This window comes from Rhyacophila brunnea, unplaced genomic scaffold, assembly GCF_057557595.1.
Source record: "Rhyacophila brunnea isolate RB1 unplaced genomic scaffold, BYU_Rbru_1.0 scaffold_21, whole genome shotgun sequence".
NCBI classification, from domain to species: Eukaryota; Metazoa; Arthropoda; class Insecta; order Trichoptera; family Rhyacophilidae; genus Rhyacophila; species Rhyacophila brunnea.
In genome coordinates, this window is record NW_028232871.1 from 13,986,058 (window position 1) to 14,005,472 (window position 19,415).

The window sequence follows — 19,415 nt, forward strand, 5'->3', positions numbered from 1 at the left end:
CTTTGGGTAAGTAACTTTGTTACAAGTCGGTTTACGATAAGCCAGGCGGGAACGGCGCTAATTTTCATAGCTGATTTCGCCAAAATTCATGAATTCAAGAATGCAAATCTAACCTAGCCTAACCTAACAGATATTCCAGTATATTGGCTATTTTAAAAATTTGCTTGCTGCTGGCTTCCCTTACTGCCGTATTCATACACTTTTGAACCGCATTCAACGCAGTAAGCGGTTTATCGGCCAAATAAGAAAACTATTTAAACAAACTTAAAATGGCGGCGATCTGCGCGAGCTGTCAGTGTCACTTTAATATACCTACGTCTAAAATGAGTTCATCACAGCAAGCGTTTAGTAGGAGACTTGAAACGTGCCGTTGTGTTATAATCGGATTCATGATGATGCTTAATGATGCTAAATGCTTGTAAAAATGTATACAGTTCGTGGATCGATGGAGATGTATGTAATATTGTCAATGAGTCCGCGAAGCTATATTGCCATATTATGGAAATATTTACTGGGTATACTTTATCATTTTGTGCATTAAGAAGTATACAATAAATATGATTTTATAACAAATAAATTATTTAAAGTTCATGATAATTATTCATTTATAATTATTAAATTAATATGGTACCGTTTGCACATTTTTACACCTATTCACAATTTCAAAATTTTAAATTAATTATCGGGAAATTTAAATTTAAAAGTTGGTAACATTAGCCACGGCATGACGCGTATTACTTCAGCGACGTGACGTCACTATTCGACAGATTCAAATTAGGTTTATGCATGCAAATTTGCAGTAAATAGCTTGAATGTAGTTTGCTGTTATATGCATACGCCAGTTAAACCGGCAAGAGCCATAACGTTTCCTATTTGTAATCGCTCTAAACAGGGATATAATGTTGGGCTAAGACATTTTTTTTTCTAGATGCCTTTATATGGATACCTCGCATTTACTATTGAGGTTTCTTTGGACTTTAGCACGCAAACTACTCTACTTGATGCTAAATCAAAATTGTGACGGCTGAAAAAATATGCCTTATTGAAAACTATTCTTATACCCGCATCGGTTATTGCTAATTTGAATTAGGCCAGGGCCTATGAAACCGCCTTGCAAAAACCTTGGAAAATTATTTGTAGCGCAAAGCGGTGGTGATTCTGAAGACCGCGATAGCTTATGACAAATTTAATCTGAGCTTCGCGAAAATTACAATTTAAGATATGGTGAGCTAATACATTATTATCTATCAGAATCTCGATTATCTGAAATCTTCCAATGTTATGATGAAAAACCGTAAAATCCAACCACCAACCTAGTAGGTACCTACTAATAATAGCAATGTATCTCTACACTATATAATCATCTTTGAAAATGACAGTGACGACACATAATAATATTAGTCTTTTTTAAGTTCAAGTAGATAAGTATGATTCTGTTTGAGTGATTATATTATATGCCTTTTTGATGTTACTCGCAAGTAAGCAAGCTTTGGGTAATAATTTGCGCCGACGATGGCTGAGCGGCTTACGCGTCCGGCTATAATGTCGTGAGTCCCAGGTTCAAATCCTGGAACTAGCAGATTACACAAATTGTTTTTTAATTTTTGTTTGCAGTCAGAGTATGGACCTAATAGGTTGAGCAAGTGACTAACATCTATTTCTCGTAAGAACAAACATCTGTTAATACAAACCTCCACTCTGTGGAAACCCATATAATCTCATTATCAAATAAGTATATTTTAATATTATTTGTATGACCAAATTGACCGGTTTCAAGGTTTCTGTCGAATCAATTGCGTTATGCTATTCATAACCATGTTAATTACCACGTTTTTATTAGCTCGTATTCTTGTTTGTCCGGTACAGATTTTTTCTTGTGTGTCCAGTACATTTGTTTTCTTGTTTGTCCAAGATTTATATTGGACGATTGAAGATTTTTAACTAACTTCCTGACTAGCTAGACATTTGAAACTTTTAGATTATATCAGAACACGACGTCGATGCATTCTTTTAATACTTTTAGCCATTTTTAAGCAGAATTGAATTCATTTTCAGTTAATTCTGTTGTTATGGAAAGTTATTATTGTTGGTTGCTAAGGGGGTCCTAACAACTAAATTATTAATATATACGTGCGTTACTATGGAAATCAATATGAAATGTCAAAATGACATTTCAATATTCTATAGTATTTATTCAGTATTTCTATCAAGTACAATAACAAGATTTTATTTATACATAGAATAATTGTCAGGTTTATATGATTCAACAGAAAATTTGAAAACGTGGTAAGTATATGAAAAGTTCTTTTTATCTTATTTTTATAAATTATAAAAATTCACACGTTTTTATTTGAATATTTTAAAAAAATCGTACACAGGATTTATTTAAAGCTAACTGTCAAATCGATTAGCGTTTTGAGGATATATCTTAACCTAAGTTTTGTTGTAGCCAATAATTCATTCGTGATGCCTCTATTCAAAGAAATCCTGCCTCACCACAATATTACATCACAATAAAGGCGTGTCAGTTTACACCAAATTGGGTAGAAATAATTGTGTAAGGATCAAATGAAGTGGAAAACAGTTTACCTATTCAGCACCAGGAGGGAAGTGGATAATAATATATTATATATTATTATTGTCACTATTGCTTCATTAAAAATGCAGGGCTGAAGATGTTGCGATCTTCTAATAGTTAATCAAGGTTAAGGCTATACCTCAGTTGAGGCACGGTCTAAAAAGATCGTGGCTAGGCGATGCGCGGATTGCGGGTGCAAATGACGCATGCCAAACGAAATATAATTTGTCATATAAATACAACATGCGTCCATTTAATGTTCTGTTTATTGTTCTATTAGTAACAATAATAATATATTCATTGATATGTTTTCTTTTTCAAGTAAATGGGTAACGTTTTTAGTCATCTTTACACGATTTAAGAGTTAATACCCCCGTCGCCATCACGAAACAAATTGACGTGTTCCCAACTCGACGTTCTCTCTCCGGATGGAGTCCAAAATTTCTTCGCGCCTATAGTTGAAAATTTATTTACCGTTTCACTGATGTATCGCCTTAAAAACCGGTTAGTAATTGAGATAATAATAGGTAGATTTAAAATACATAAGTCGGGGGAAATCAGCGACAAACAAATTTTGAAAATAGCCGATATACTTACTGGATTATTTGTTAGGTTAGGTTAGGTTTTTATTCTTGAATTCATGAATTTTGCCAAAATCGGCTATGAAAATTAACGCAGTTCTCGACTGGCTTCCATACTTCCAGTACACAGACTTGTAACAATCATTCAGTAATCATTAGTTTGCTTCAAAAACATTATAATGGAGTTCTGCTACATGAAACCAATAATTCTTTTGTACCCAAAAGACGATTGCAAAAATTAGACGCAATTTAGAAAGCGCATTGGAGAATATTGTAAAAACCAATAGATAACTTCGTCGCAGTCAGGGAAGGGAACTCAGAAATAATGGGACTGAAATACCTAACTGGTAAGGAGAAGCAGGTAACCGATCTCGGGTAAGGAAGAAGCCGGGATGAACTTGAAAACGTGTCAAGAGTACGTCATACGTCGAATACTGACAACTGCTCTCGGTTGACGCTCATTTAATATTCGTGTATTACGCACACTATTGCACGTGCATAATGCGTGTTTCATTTTCGTAGGACACTCACACATTCAAAACCCTGCATAAAAATCAGTGACATCCCGTGAGGGCAGGCAGATTAAGCGTCGCTTGGGGGCGGCAGTTACCCAAAGGGCGGCAAATCGAGGAGAATCATTAGGTATACATAGAAAGCTACCTAAACTTAGTAATAGCGGAAATATCTTTCCATTAAAAAATTCAGCTCACTGGTTGGAAAAAAATATTAATTAGGTAGATAATATAAAAATTTTAACAGGGCTTTATTTTTTGTCGGGTTTGCGATGTCTAGTTTGCTTCCATTGTCCCTTGGACGTCACTTTCTTGGTGAACAGCAATGACACGTGCATACCTAATTTTAAATGTATCCATATATGTTTGCCAGTCACTCGCGAGTTTTGGAAGTTGTCAGGTGCATTTTTAAATGTACCTTTCTGAAACCGTAGACTCGCAATATTGTCTATTGAAGCAGAGATGGCATTTAAATTAGATTAAGTGTTGTACCTACATCTTGTTAGTAATGTATTCATACAACACAATTCTTAGATATTGGAATCATGAAAGGGTGATAAAAAGTGCTGTATAAAAAAATGTGGCGGCATTTTGGCACTACCTAGGGGCGGCATTTTGTCTAGAGACGTCACTGATAAAAATTGACTGTATTGGTATATAGCCTATCGGAATTCTATTTATTATCTGTGTTTTCATCCCTGATAGCATGATACAAGCACTATAGTGACTATTTCGCAGAATTCCAAGAAAATCAAATAAAATATTCATTACAGTGTATTGTGGAGAATAATAAATCAAGTCTAACGATAGATCCGTATAGATTTTTTGCTGTACAAGTTAGTAGCTGTCAAGTCAGATTTGTAAAGGAAAGGTCCGATTTCATTAACCTCGGTGAATATTGTTATTTCCTGAGTATTATATTTCATGCGAATTATATTTTTGCGTTCCCCTATTTGACATTTCTTAAAGTGAACAGAAAACTGTAATTGATTATTTCCACATCTAGGCGCATTCATTATTGACGAAATTACCAATTTAAATTATCAAATATCTACCAATCTACAATCGAGAAAATAATATTTTTACCTCTAGTCTTATGTCATATTCTCATACAAGTAATAAGTAGGGAATCCAATCTCGAGCCAAAATTCTGATCCCGGGATTTCGGGATTACAGTTTGACAATCCAATGACTGGTCCCGGGATTGGCATTTTTTTCCATTGTTAATATAATTTTTACTATAGCCGCTAAACCAAGTGATGTCACGGAGATTTGAAGCTCTCTAGATGTGGCTGTAGAGACGCATCCTCAAAAATCCTTGGAATGACCACGTGACAAATGTTTAAGTTCTCAATCAAATGGGAAAGGACCGAGAAGTTCTGCGTAGTATCAAAATCAGGTCGGCCACATTATGAGAGGACAAAAGTACAGCATTCCCCAACGTCATTCAAGAAAAGATCAATGGTAAGCGTAGCAGAGGACGACGCCGCATTTCGTGGTTTAAAAATCTCCGTGATTAGTACGAGTGCAGCTCCAATATTTTTTTCCGGTAGCAGGTGACAAAGCTAAGATCGCCTTGATGGTGGTCGATTTCCGCTAGGCCCTAGGGAATGGCACAATTAGAATAATAAGTATATTAAACGGTAATGGAATGGACGTGTTGTTTGGCATGTGGACAAATGCCGTACCCGAGGGCACTAAACGATTACAAGAATGCCCTTAAAACCCTCAAGATAGACGAAAACTTTGGGAAGAGAAGAATAGAAGGAGCTAGGAGAGGCATGCATGCGGATACACAAGATGTAATATTCATATTTGGAAATACATACAACTATAAGAAACAATCTCTAATTATTTTTTGAACCTAGTGGTGTTCAAGCCACAACCATTGTTCAAACATATATAATTGGTTATAAACAAGACAAAGAGCTGACACCCAGTTCATGAAAAATCCTCTGGTAGATGAAAGTCCAGACTAATAGGCCGGTTCGTCTTTTTGGAGTAAGCCGGGAAAACACTATCAAAATCTATAAACCTGCCTCTTTATTATCAATTATTGTGTTCTCGTTTCTCATATGATCTGTTTTTTTATATGTAATGATTTTATTTTATATTAATTTATTGCTTTTATGTTTCAGGATTCTCTCAACTGAAATCATCGTTCAGCTCAGGAGGTCAGCCATCTTGCCTGTCAGGTAAGCTTAATTATTTTGCATAGTTTAAGACTATAGAGATACATTGTCTTGGCATGATTCCGCCTGTGTGGGCGAAAGAGAGTTGCAACATTTCCGGCGATATTGATTTATGTCCATGTTCATGTGTTCATATTTTTGTCGGATCGCCCATACCATACCTAAGCCAGTACGGTTTGTTTAGGTAAGGTTTTGAATTTTACCTAACCTAACCTAACCAACATCACCATCAGTAAATTGTAGTCTTATTTCATTGAAAACAAATATGTATGACTGATAAAGTTTAATGTGCACTATTTATTGCGGATTTTAACAGCCTACCTACACCCTTCGACACTGTAATTAACAAGATGAAAGACTAAACAATCGATAAACAATAATCGACAAGGTATTATTTAGTTATACATAAACACATTATTTACGATAAAACATTACTTTTTATGATAGTTATAAGGTTCGTTCCCTCATATTTTGGTAATTTTTGAATGAAATTTTCCGTTATCTTTTTATTCTTGCACGTACAACGACTTCAGCATCCATAGGGATTGCAATACCGGTATTTAAAAACCGGTATTTCAAAACCGGTATTCCAGTATTTATCAATATCGAGATACCGGTTTTAAACATACAAAATACCGGAATTTTTGCTATTAAGAAAGCACACCCGTTTATGTTATTATTATATTATTATTCGTTAATGAATAATTATTAGTTATGTGCTGCTAAAATGCAAATATATTGAGTGAATCCAACAGAGGTGAAAAAATAATAAAACAAATTTCGTCAAATATATTTATATAAGTATTTGTCGCGATGAATTATCATAATACTATTTCGAAATAGAAAACATCCGTGACAAAAATGTTCAATTATTCTATAATTCTTGATGACTGTACAAGCGTTGAATTTAAGAAGCTTTTCCTGCAGCCGGTCTTATTTTCACTTGACGAACTAGATGTTTTTTTGAGGGCTTTAGTTAAAATTATCAATATATTCAAATTATTTGTAAAAAATCACTAGTTCTACAATTATGATCAAAAAATATTTTTAAATGTCAACATAATAAATGTAGGTATGTAGGTTTTTGCTATAAAATAATATTTTTAAAAGATTTTAATAACTTTACTTATTTATAAGCACTTACTTCAGTTTTTACTTATGTTTTAGAAATACCGGTATTCAATAAGAAATAACGAAAAACCGGTATTGATATTTTCATTCGGTATTGCAATCCCTATGCATCCCTATACGAGCAGCGCCCAGGGCATATGCCCAACTCGTACAGCCATTGTTACGCCACTGAATATACCTATTAGAAAAATCCACTATGCTTCAAAGATGTAGGAAATATTGATGGTTGGTGTTGGTATGTAGGTAGGTACATGAAGGCCATGAAGCACTCAACTGGCATACGATTATTAGTTAGCTGGTGTATACCAGATTTTCCTGATTACTCGACAATAAAACAAAGACATGGATGGATAGACGCTTAAGTAGTTTTTTTTGTCATTCCGTTTGTCAACACAATGTCCTCCGTCCTTATGGGAAGTGTGATGTTGTTTTTGTTGTGAATGAATTTCCGCCTGTTTATCATCAGCACCATCATCAGCTCCATTCATTCACTACAGCTACTCATTCGCCCACCGTATCTTTTGAGATCTGCACAGAAACGTAGGTGCGTATAAAAAAGAGTGCGCGTGGACGCAGGGCCGTAATTGAGTGTAAATTTCACCCCGCAAAACAGTTTAATTATTATTTTTTTCGGCGACGTATTATTTTTTCCGCCATATCCGATCCTAATAAGATCATATGGGCCTCCACAGAGTGGAAGTTTGTATTAACAGATTTTGTTTTTATGAGAAATGGATGTCAGCCACTTACTTGCTCAACCTATTAGGTCCATACTCTGACTCATACAGAAATTGAAAAACAGTATGTGTACTTGCCAACCCCAGTATTTGAACCTGGACCCACGACACTATAGCCCGATGCTTAAGCCGTGTGGCCATCGTGTTAGTAGTCAGATGATACTATTTTCGTATGATATCACAGATCCTTGCAGTCATCTTCGCAATTCGATGCGATAAGTAGAAACGTTTTAAACCAGGGATAAATTATTTCTGTTTTATTATTGACTGAACGTACATGTTTTTTTGTTTATTTATCTATTTAAAAAAAGACACATTGAGCAAATAACAAATTATTAATTCAAGACGTTCACAAAATGACATTTAGAATCAAAATACAGGTAAATCAAATTAGTAGGTAAAACAAATGAAAAAATAATTTTATAGCAAAATTAATTTAAAAAAAAAAACATCAATAATTCAAGAAATATATAAATTAAACAATAAAATAGAAATTTAACAAAAATACACAGCGCATCACTAAAAATGTTAACATCGCTAGGGGTTACATGTAAATTATACGCAAAACATTTCACCGTGGCAGTGTTCGCTGTGAGCTTTCTTACCGGAAAGAGATGACCGTGTACTATAAGGGCTTGCGCAGACAGAGAGCGTTCGGAGTTCTGCGTTCAACCGACCGTTGACCACTAGCGTTTAGGGACAGCAGACAGGTGGCGGTCAACAATTTGCGTTCCATTTGTGTACAAACGTTGTAGTGACACAGGCGCTGCATAATGCGAGACCGCTATATTCCGACTGCGAGTGGAAGTGAGAAGGCACCGCTGTTGCGTACTCACTCCCCCGTGTGGTTTCGCTCTATGTTTTTTTTTTTTTTTTAATAATAACCATACCCTTGCTTTTTCGTACAAGGTGGTCCCGTTTGACTGCTTAAATTCCTATGACGGGACTGGACGGGAGGTAAGGCGTTCTTTGTAATTCCGGGAATAGAACTCTAGAACGCTACCGTTCCAATTGACCGGCGCGGTCTGACCGCCGGCTGTGTACCCATACGGCATACAGTATGAAGTCCATACAGTACAAAGAACGCCGAACTCCGAACGCGGAACGCAGACCGCCTGACCGCTCTCTGTCTGCGCAAGCCCTAAATGGTCTCCAATTTCATTAGATTTAATGTGAACAATAATTCAATTTTCATAGCTTATTTTGGCAAAATTCATGAATTATTCAAGAATGAAAACCTAACTTAACCTAACCAAAAAAAATAATCCAGTAAATCGGCTATTTAGACATGCATTTTATGTTAGTATGTAGGTACTATTAACTATACGACCGAAAAAGGTTGAACGGTCTTTAATATACGACCATATATTTCTGATAACAACATTTCACGGTGAAGTGTGATACGGCGAACTGCATACGTAAAAGTTTCCGGACACGTTATGCTTTATAAATAGTCGACACTTTATAACTCTATTTTAAAATTCGGCCAAAAATGAGCTAGTCCCGAGTGCGTATCTGTTTTCCAGTGGCGGCCCGCGGCTTAAAGCTAGACGTGGAGTGTTCACACCAGATAAATACTAAGGACCCCTTTCAACCTTCAAGGTGAGATCTTGGTTTGATAAGCAGAAGGGTATAAGTGGTGGATGATTCGCGACGAGGTTAACTGTGAAACATAGGATTTTTTAAACGTAGGTATCCACTATCCACTCTTTATCGTAGTCATCTTCACTTTTTCTTCACTTCAGTTTCAATTGTACCTATATACGATTCTCTTAACACATGCTCAACGAAGGTCAAAATGGAGATTTTATAGTATTTTCAAAGCATTAGCCTGAACATTCCTTAAACGTTGTATATAATCTATTTATATAATTTTAAAGCCTTATCTTTTATATTTATTTTACACATTTGATGACCGCATAAAGTATTTTTATTACATATAAGAGTATTCTTTTGAACTTCTCGATCGAATGTTTTAGAATATAGTAATCATGGCCCCACAAGGAGGAGCTGACAGGGGTCTAGCCTAGGGGCCCGGGCTCAGGGGGGCCCGGCGTGGTGGGTCGACCACATAATTGAGATAAACAGACATCTTAAATATGATCTAATAGTAAAAAAAAAAGTCGCTATTTTACTTTGAAGTCATGAGCACACGTGAATACATGGTCGTGCGATGCAATTTTGGTTTAATGTATGTTAATAGTCGACAACCACACTGAATTTTTATTGACCTCGAATACCATTTAGTAAACGCCACTGTAGAACGTCAGATGCATTTAACCATAGTGATTGGTAGGGGGGCCCGCTTCAGTATGTTGGGGCCATGACAGTCATATTTCAGTAAATTCATGTGCAGTGGTGTTAAGATTTTTTAGATTTATTAATTTTTAAACGCATTTATAAAACCATTACAGCACATATAGATTTGCCACCCTTCGAGTAACTGCCACCCCAAGCGACGGTTAATCTGCCTACTCCCATGAGACGTCATTCTGTGTAGCTGACTTTAGAATAACTTAAGCGTCAGATTTTTGACTCTCTTGTCATAACGCCTACGATGGTCAAACGGTTACAGTTTATGGATCCTGAAATATCACATATTGTGTTTGGATCCAGAGTATGGACCTAATACCTAGATTGAGCAAGTTGTTGACATCCATTTCTAGTAAAAACGAAAAAAAAATACAACTTTCACTTTGAAGAAGCCCATATAATTTTCTTAGAATTGGACATGCTAAAAATATATATCACAATGGTTACGATATAAATTTTCACTTTCTAAGAGAATTTGTCACTATCATTGTCATTCGAAATTCGAACTAGCAACTCAGAACCGGAAGGTTGCTCAGTAGGTACTTAATTATAACATTTAATTTAATTGCTTTCTCTAATATACATGCAATAACGTTCCCCCGAGCCACTGCTACCTCTGACGTCTCTTACCCCGTATTACAAATCCCTTCTCCTCACCGTCATCCCTTGTAAAATACAAACATAAAAAAAACACAAGAGCCATGCTTAACGCTTTACACCCGAACCTTTTGTTCTTACATAATGAATACACACCAGTTTACCACCTCCGCATGCCAGTATACGAAACGTCATAACCAAAAATAGTATTTATCGTAAAACAACCCTTATTACGCGTATTAATAAAGTCGATTTAATCATGCTTAGTATTTGACTTTTGGACGACTCTGAAAGTGATACTGGTCTTGGCTAATATTGAAAGATAACATCTTTGACAAGTATTGACGAACGAAATAAGCCTTTGTGTGTTTATTAGTAAGGGCTGTTTTCGTTTGAGATTAAGCATCTTGATGCGCGGTTTTGTTTGCGTTATCGATTTTCGTTTCGCGAGTTTCTTTGTGGCTGTTGTGTGCATTGGAACATTTTCGGAAATGGGAGGAAATAAATGAAAACGTATTTTCATTTCTTCACAGTTTTGTGTTGCAATATCGAACATGGGTAATTTTTAAAAAATACTGTTTTAATTTCACTAAAATAAATATTGGTTTCACGTAGCAGAACTCCATTATACCAAATGCTTTTGACGCAAACTAATGATTACTGAATAATTGGTAAAAGTCTATTTTCTGGAAGCCAGGCGGGAACATGAGCAATTTTTTTCAGAGCTGATTTCGGCAAAACTCATGAATTCAAGAATGATAACCTATCCTAACCTAACAAAACAAATAATCCAGTAGGTATATCGGCTTTTTCAAAATTTGTTTGCCGCTGGCTTCCACTAAAGTTAAACAAACAAGAACCGAATAATTATCTAAAAAAATATAAATTGTTAAACATCACCAATTATTATTAAACGGTACTATGTGCCATAAACCTTCGGCTAAGAAAATTAAAACAAAAACAGACAAATCCTAGGTATTTTTTTTTTTTAATTTTTAACACAAAATCACACAGAAGAATTGTGTGGGGTGTCTACTTATATTCAGCATTCTACTTATAGATTCTCGTCGCTTTAACCTTGGAATACGGTACTTTTCAGGTAGATTGATACATTCCCAGGGCTCGAAATGGACCGGAACTCACCGGAGCATCGTTCCTGTTCGTAAAATCGGTAAAATTATCGCTTCGTATCGTGGAAAAAATAATTCGACCATCTGAGCTAGATTGGCCATATAATAGAAAATCTAACACACTTATTATTTATGAAATACACACAAAATTTGATAACTATGTAAATATCTTCAGAAAAATGTCAAGCGCTCCGGTTCGTAAACTTTTCCATTTCGAGCGCTGTAACATTCCCCATATCCAGACACTCCCAACTTTGAGTTAAACTATGAAAAACTGGCCTGCAGCTATAACTACGGATGCTCACCTACGAATGATTGCAACCGGTTGCATCCACGTCCATCGAATGCGCTTGGACCGACCATGTCCCAATAATAGGATCATATGGGCCTCCACAGAGTGGAAGTTTATATTAACAGATTTTGTTTTTACGAGAAATGGATGTCAGCCACTTGCTCAACCTATTATGTTCATATTCTGACGCATACACAAATTGAAAAACAATATGTACGTGGTAGTCTAATATCATAATTTGTAGTGCCCGTTTGTGTCGTCCGCGCTCTTTTGTCTTTTATACATGCCGCATTAAAATATTAGCGCAGACATTAGACGCCGTGTATTGGTTGTACCAATGTGTGAGTTTAACTGACACAGGCCTTGCGTGGCGTAGAATACCGAAAGAGAGGTACAAAGAATAATTTGTATTATTTTAGTTCTTGGAGGAGTTTAGACATGAAACCTCCTCCCCCATTGCGTGTTTTTGTTTTTTAAATAATTATAAATATTTATTCGATTAAAACTCCAGTTAGGTAGGTATCTAGGTATATCACAATTTAGTTATTTGGCTGTTAGTGCTTTTTCAATGTGAAATTTCTCTCGCAAAGATACTCTTCATTTTCGACTTTCACACAGCGATAGCAAAATATGTAAACTGCTCTTAACTTACCGCTACTAGGATAGCGGGTGGTGGTATTTGTCAACTACCCCCGTTAATATTATATTTTCAGCCAGGTTGCGATTAGATGTGTGTCGATATGATATCGTGTGGGTCTTTACGAAAGGAAACCCGCGTGAGCTCGTTATTGTCTATGCTCATTTTAAGACATGTCAATTATTGTAGAGTGTAGTAAAACCTCTACACCACTGTGGTTATTCGTCATTTATTTTAGAGGACCGACCTTTATTTTAGATAGGTACTTATGTTGTGTCTTTTAGATTTATTTTTCTTTCAAAAACTCGAATCGATTATTTTTCGAAATCTGTACTTTATTTTCGTCAATATTTTGAGAAACAGATAAATAACAGGTTTCTCAAAACTGTACCTACCTACCTACATAGACACTGAGAAACACCTCTTGCCAATGGTTCTAATACGAACAATTTTGCCTGGCAGCTTGGAAAAGTAAAATAGGTGTCGGATTTTTGGACGGAAAGTTTTCAATTAGAACCTTATAAAAGCTTTAACAAGCTTCCGAATATAATAATATTATAATATACGTACATTATTACGGCACTGTGAAAGAATATTTATATTCAGAAGACCACTGAAACGAAACAGTTTGAAAACTACTGGGGGATTATTAGAAATATTAAATTTAATAAAACATATTTTCATTTTTGAAATACAATAATTTATTTATATTAGTATTATTTTAAACTTTATGATATCAATATTTTAACGCAATTAAACGAAATGAACATGTGTCATCCCCTATCGGGTGTCGGCTAACATTAGGGAGATCTTTGCTTTATGTTCTGATATATCCATAACAGTTCGGCGGAGATGCACTCGTACCAATCTCGAAGGTTCTGTGGCGTCTTCCTCTGCTACGTTTCTGCTTTCTACTTTCTCCTCCCATAGTCCAGTGTGTAAACCGGTATCCTTATATTTATGCGATATTTTCAAAGCCAGGATGTTTGCGACTATTTCACTTTTGTTACCTGCTTGTGGCCTGCTAAAAAATACATATAATATGAAGGTTAATAATAATTAAAGTTTGTTTGGTGAGATGATCAAACCAGTGGAAAACTTTTAAAATTCTTCTTAAAATCTAATATTTATAGTAAGTAATAATTTATTAATATAGGCCTGGGTAAACTACGGCCTGCCAAGTATTTATATAGGGACCGCGAGTTTTAATCGTATTTCTGAAAAAAAATACTTTTTTCTATATTTTAACTCATTTTTTGAAATAAAATTTGAATACATAATATAATGCATTGAAGAATTTGTCAACTTGTTAATTTTATTGTTTTATAATCGTTGGCTTTTGTTCAAACTAATATAGAATTTGAAATTATCGATCTGCTGGTACTGATTTTAAGGAATTGAACCATCTAGTAGAAATCTGAAAATTCTACAACACTCTGAAAATGAAAATGTTAGTTATTTTTGAATCAAAACCTACATAATATCCTACATAATATTATGTAAACAAACATTTTGAATTACGAATATCAATAAAAACTCTTTATGATCAAGTATAACCGATGGACATTTATTTACAAGCAGTTTTAAGAATCTCAACTACAAAATTAACACCTGAAATTTAAAAAATGTTGAAAAATATAAAACAGTTTCATTCTTCTCAGTAGATAAATTGTTGGCTATTAGAGATTTTTTATGTTGAAATTCCTTTTTCATAATCAATAATAAATTATGTCTAAAAATGGCATTTTACTTGCGGCCCGCCATTCATTTTGTATAGATACCTAATGTTGCCCTTCATCCAAAAAGTTTGCCTAGACCTGTATGAATATATTACATTGTATGTAAGTATTTCCATTTATTATATTAAGCTACTGTATTTTTAATTTAAAGTCATGTTTTCTATTATTGAAATTTTTAAAGTCATGTAATTTTTAATGCTCCTTCTCTTTGCACAAACTTATATGTATATATGAACATACAATTAAATTCAATTTCTTTTTCGTACGCATTAATGATGGGTACTACTCTCTGTTATACTGTCTCTTTCTAATGTACTAACAAATATGTAAATTGGGTTGATCTCAGTAATCAAAAGGAGATGAAAATATTCAGTAGCTTACTACGACAAATGGTATTTCCATATTTTCCTTCTGACGTTTGAATTTAGAACACATGGGGTCTATATTGGAATAATTCCACTGGCGTAGCTATTTTTTGTCAGTATTAATTATTTCATTTTAGGTACACGATTAATTTTCAATTTACCGGGGAAAAGCTCACGCTAATCGGGCTAATCCTCATTTTTGTACACTGAACGATTTAATTTGCAGTTGGTACATAATTATATACGGTAGGCTAAATACTTGTTTCGTCATCAACATTAGCTGGGTGAATCCACTCTTGTCTGTAAAACTGTCTGACTGGCTAACTGGCTGATGGCTGGAGATGGCTGGAGAAATATTCATGTGGAGCATTAATGCGAAAATACCACTATTGTAAGATTTTGTAGTAAATTTAGTGTAGGTAGGTACGGTAATCATGCCTTATTGAAATATACTATAAGTGATCAATACTATTATATTTTTTAGACGCCAGTCGGTCTATTCTATACACAAGGCGGCTATCGGTGGCTGTCGACTGTAGTTTATCATATTTATGTATTAAGGTACCTACTTATTATAATTGTTACAGTAAGTTAACCGTCTAAACTGTCAAAACTCTCTATCTCGCCTCGCTCTAAAAGCTAACAAAGCCAAGAGAGGGGCTTTTAAAAGCACAGCGCTTATTGACAGTTTAGACAGTTAACTTATTGTAACAATTAATCGCATCAATACATAAATATCATAAATTACCGTCGATAGCCGCCTTGTGTATAGAATAGATCCACTGATTTCATTTATTAAGGCGTATTAATAATTTTATTGTTGGTAAATTACACAAGTATAAGTATTGTTATTTATTGATATTGGACATATTATCATGCGAACAATTAGAATATAGTTAAATGACCCTGCTCATAGACACATGGGACTGCCAAGGTCAGCTCATATGAATAGTCTTTTGTAAATATATAAAATACGGATAAATGTGATTAAAATAATATGGCAATAACGTCAATCTGCCTACATTGAAATATTGAGTATTGTTAAAAACGGGGAACTCAGAAATAATGGGAACTGGAATACCCAACAGGTGTGGAGTAATAGGCAACCGATCTCGAGTGTAGAAGAATACGCTTGTATTTCGTTCTGACAACTGCTCTCGGTGTATACACCGACGCTCATTCAATATTGGTGTATTTGAAGGTTGCAACAGACACCATTGCACGTCTTTAATGAATGGTTAATTTTCGTAGGATACTCACACATTCAAAACCCTGCGTCAGAATGTATTGTATTGGCGTATAACCTAACGGTATTCTATTTATTAATAAATCACTGTTCATTTCTTTACGTATGTATACAGATTTTATTACCATGCAAATAGATAGGCAGTTATGGTATTTAGTTTAAAAAAAATAACTCGACCAACATTGCGATACTATTGATTATTGCGGACTTTCGTTTATGTATTTCTCTTACCTATGAAAGTATGCATTGACTACCAAGCACTTTAAAGTAAATAAATGGTGTCAGATTCTTTCGGAAGTATAGGCGACTCCTTTAGTTATTGGAATCGTTATTTACAAACATTGATATTGTTTACAAATTACACTAACACTGTTCAATAAAACAACATAATAAAAGAAATTTTATACTTATTATAAAATTTGTTCTCAATTATTCTCCTACGACACTGCATGTAAAAATAAAAATATACGCGGGGTTTTTTTGTGGGGGCAGATCAAAAACGAATTATTATTTTATAAGGTGAGCTGATTTGAATGCGCGAATGCAACAGACGACACTGTTGCCGTCGCCCTCACACTCGCCGGGAGAGAAAATGAAGAAAAGAGAAAGGAATTTTGCATGTGTGGAGTAGTATTATTCTTATTACGATTGGAAATAAACCAGTGGCTCCCAACCCAAGTGGGCTGTATATTATATTGTAGAGATACTTCATAGTAAGGCCATATTGTAAGTGAGTATTTTTTTTAAATACCTATTCGAATGTTGAAGCTTTTGACAAATACAGCCATCTCCTCAAAATATCTTGAACTAACATTGTGACTAATTTAGACATCTATATACCTATTTACGAATAGGAAAATGTTGTAAAATTATTTCGACAAAATTATAAAAGGATAAAAGAAACAATTTTCCCGTGGAACCCTTGGAAGATGTATTTCATGTCTCAATAATCTTCAAAATATTGCTTTCGTTTGTCAAACGTTTTAACGAAAACACGTTTATTTAAACCCTGATTAATACCACACGCACATGTTAACCACTTGTAGGTGTAACAAGTCGCATGTACCATGTAATCATGCCCACCAGTGGTTAAAGTTTCAAGCACGAGCTCAACGTACCAGCCGTCCTAGCCGGATGCGGAGGAGGCTCTGGATTTAATTTACGGTGAGGTCATAATTATTTATATCATTTTCTCAAAGTCTATGTATATGACGTATGTGATTCATATTCATTTTTTATACATGTAGTGAACATTACAAATTATTAATTCAAGACGTTCACAACATGACAGAAACAAAGACATATTATTTAAACAGTATTAAGTATATAAAAGATATTAGACAGTAGACAGGTGTAAATACAAAAAAATATATATACTTATATAAATAAGATACTTACAAGGAAGAAGGTACACCAAATTAGCTAAGCAGGCCCTATTTAAAGAATTTATAAAACAATGCCCACCTATACTCATACTAACGCTGGTGGAATATGTCGATGTCCGAAGTGATTTGGTTGAACAGAATTATTGCCCTCCCAATTGGCATTACCGATGATAGGTTATTTCTGCACCTTGGGAGAACAAACAACTGATGCTCCCGATTTAAGATAATTATCAGGGACACACTCGTCAATACTACCAAGAATATCAGAATTCCTAAGAGTACCTAATTTGGTATTCGGCTTTTTATAATTATATAGTAAATAAATCAAGCGATTCACCCAGTTACGTCCCTAGACAAAATGCCGCCCAGTTTTTTTATACATTATTTTTTATCATCCGTGCTCGTGTCGTTTTTGGTCACCAAGGACATCTAATGACAAAGCAAGTAAACTAGACATCGCAAACCCGACAACAAATTTAGATTCCTGTTTAACTTTTTATAACTAGTAAGCTGAATTTTTTAAAGGAAAGATATTTTCGTTATTAAGTACCCAGTATTTGGCGCCCTTCGACTAACTGCCGCCCCCAAGCGACGCTCAATCTGCCTACCCCCACGGGTAACTACACCATAATTGACTGTATTGTCCGGGTTCAATTACTAGTTACATCGTTACCGGGTATTTATAGCATCAATAGTTTAACTATCCGTCTTTCATTTTAAATTTAAAAAAAATCTACTATCGACCCAAAGTTTGACAATCGCTTCCGGGCAAGTGCCCCACTCACGTCAGCCATTTGCAAAATATAACAAAACTAAAAAAAATAAGCCAACGCCTCACTCCGGGGCGAAAGAGGTGAGTTAAAAAAAGGCGGGAAGTATTATTATTGTTGTTTTTTATGTGACGTCACGGCTCAGTCAAGTGCGGCCCGCGCCATTTTTGCAGTCCCCCCTTTGTGTCGGTCCCCTGAAACAATGAGGCCCCGCTTGAAAACACCTGCCTGCACGGCCTTCGGTCGGCCATCGCTGAAGGGCGTATGTAGCGAGGAACTTGTGAACAATGCCAATTAAATATACTTAAATCTTTTTGTTAATGTTTGGTTTACTAGCACAATAATTGTAATATCAACAGTTTTTAAAATAAAACTTCTAAAGAAAATGAATGTGAGACGAAAATCAGGTAATGAAAGGCAATGGCGAAGGATGGAGGTAGGATGTTATGATCCAATATAAATAATGCACAATAAACAAACTCTATTAGTCATACGTATTTATTTTTATTGAACTGACTAAAATTTACAGATGGTGATGATAGTTTTTAAATTTCAATTATTAAGCCCTGCAAAAACCGAGCCATAATAGATAAGTACGTAATTGTCAAAAATCTTCGTTTATCTATTGAATATATAAAATTATGCCATTAAACCATACATAATTTTATATATTTCATAGATAGAGGAATATTTTTTATCGTTCATAGGTTGGTCGGTAAGAGGTAGGGCCTAATGAATTAAAAAAAAAACTAATCAACAACATTTGTAATATTAGGTATGTTTTATTAATTCAACCAAAACTAATAAGTATACATAATATGAATATTTGGTTTTCTTTGAGAGTGCCTAGAGTTTGGTTTCGGGAATTTCCCGACGGGAATTCTCTAGAAATTTTCGAGATTTTCAATCCCGAATCTCGAGAACTGAAATTTTTAACATTTCGGGAAATCCCGGATCTCGAAAATCTTTTCTCGGGAATCGGGATTTCTTTATTATCAAATATTAATTAAAAAACGATTTTTCCATATGAAAAAAGTAGACAAAAAGCAAAACTTTCACAGACTGATCGGGACATTTACCACAATTAAGCCAACTTCGACTCAAAATGAGCGCAATTTTGCAACGTCAGGGAATTCTGTGTCTCAAAAACGTATGCGATTGTCAGACGCAGCGATTGACAGTCTGTGTTTTTTGAAATTCTATTTTAATA

The 19,415-nt window shown here is 34.8% G+C and overlaps 1 protein-coding gene across 2 annotated transcripts in view; it reads left to right on the forward strand.

Moving 5' to 3' along the window:
• Positions 1–19,415, forward strand: part of LOC147070755 (uncharacterized) — a 282,231-nt gene that overhangs the window by 46,841 nt on the left and 215,975 nt on the right. The window contains exon 3 of one of the 2 annotated variants that reach the window (XM_085949174.1): positions 5,810–5,866. In XM_085949174.1, coding sequence (XP_085805300.1) covers positions 5,810–5,866 — 57 coding nt within the window. The remainder of the gene's footprint in view (positions 1–5,809; positions 5,867–19,415) is intronic. The other variant, XM_085949175.1, reaches the window with a different exon arrangement.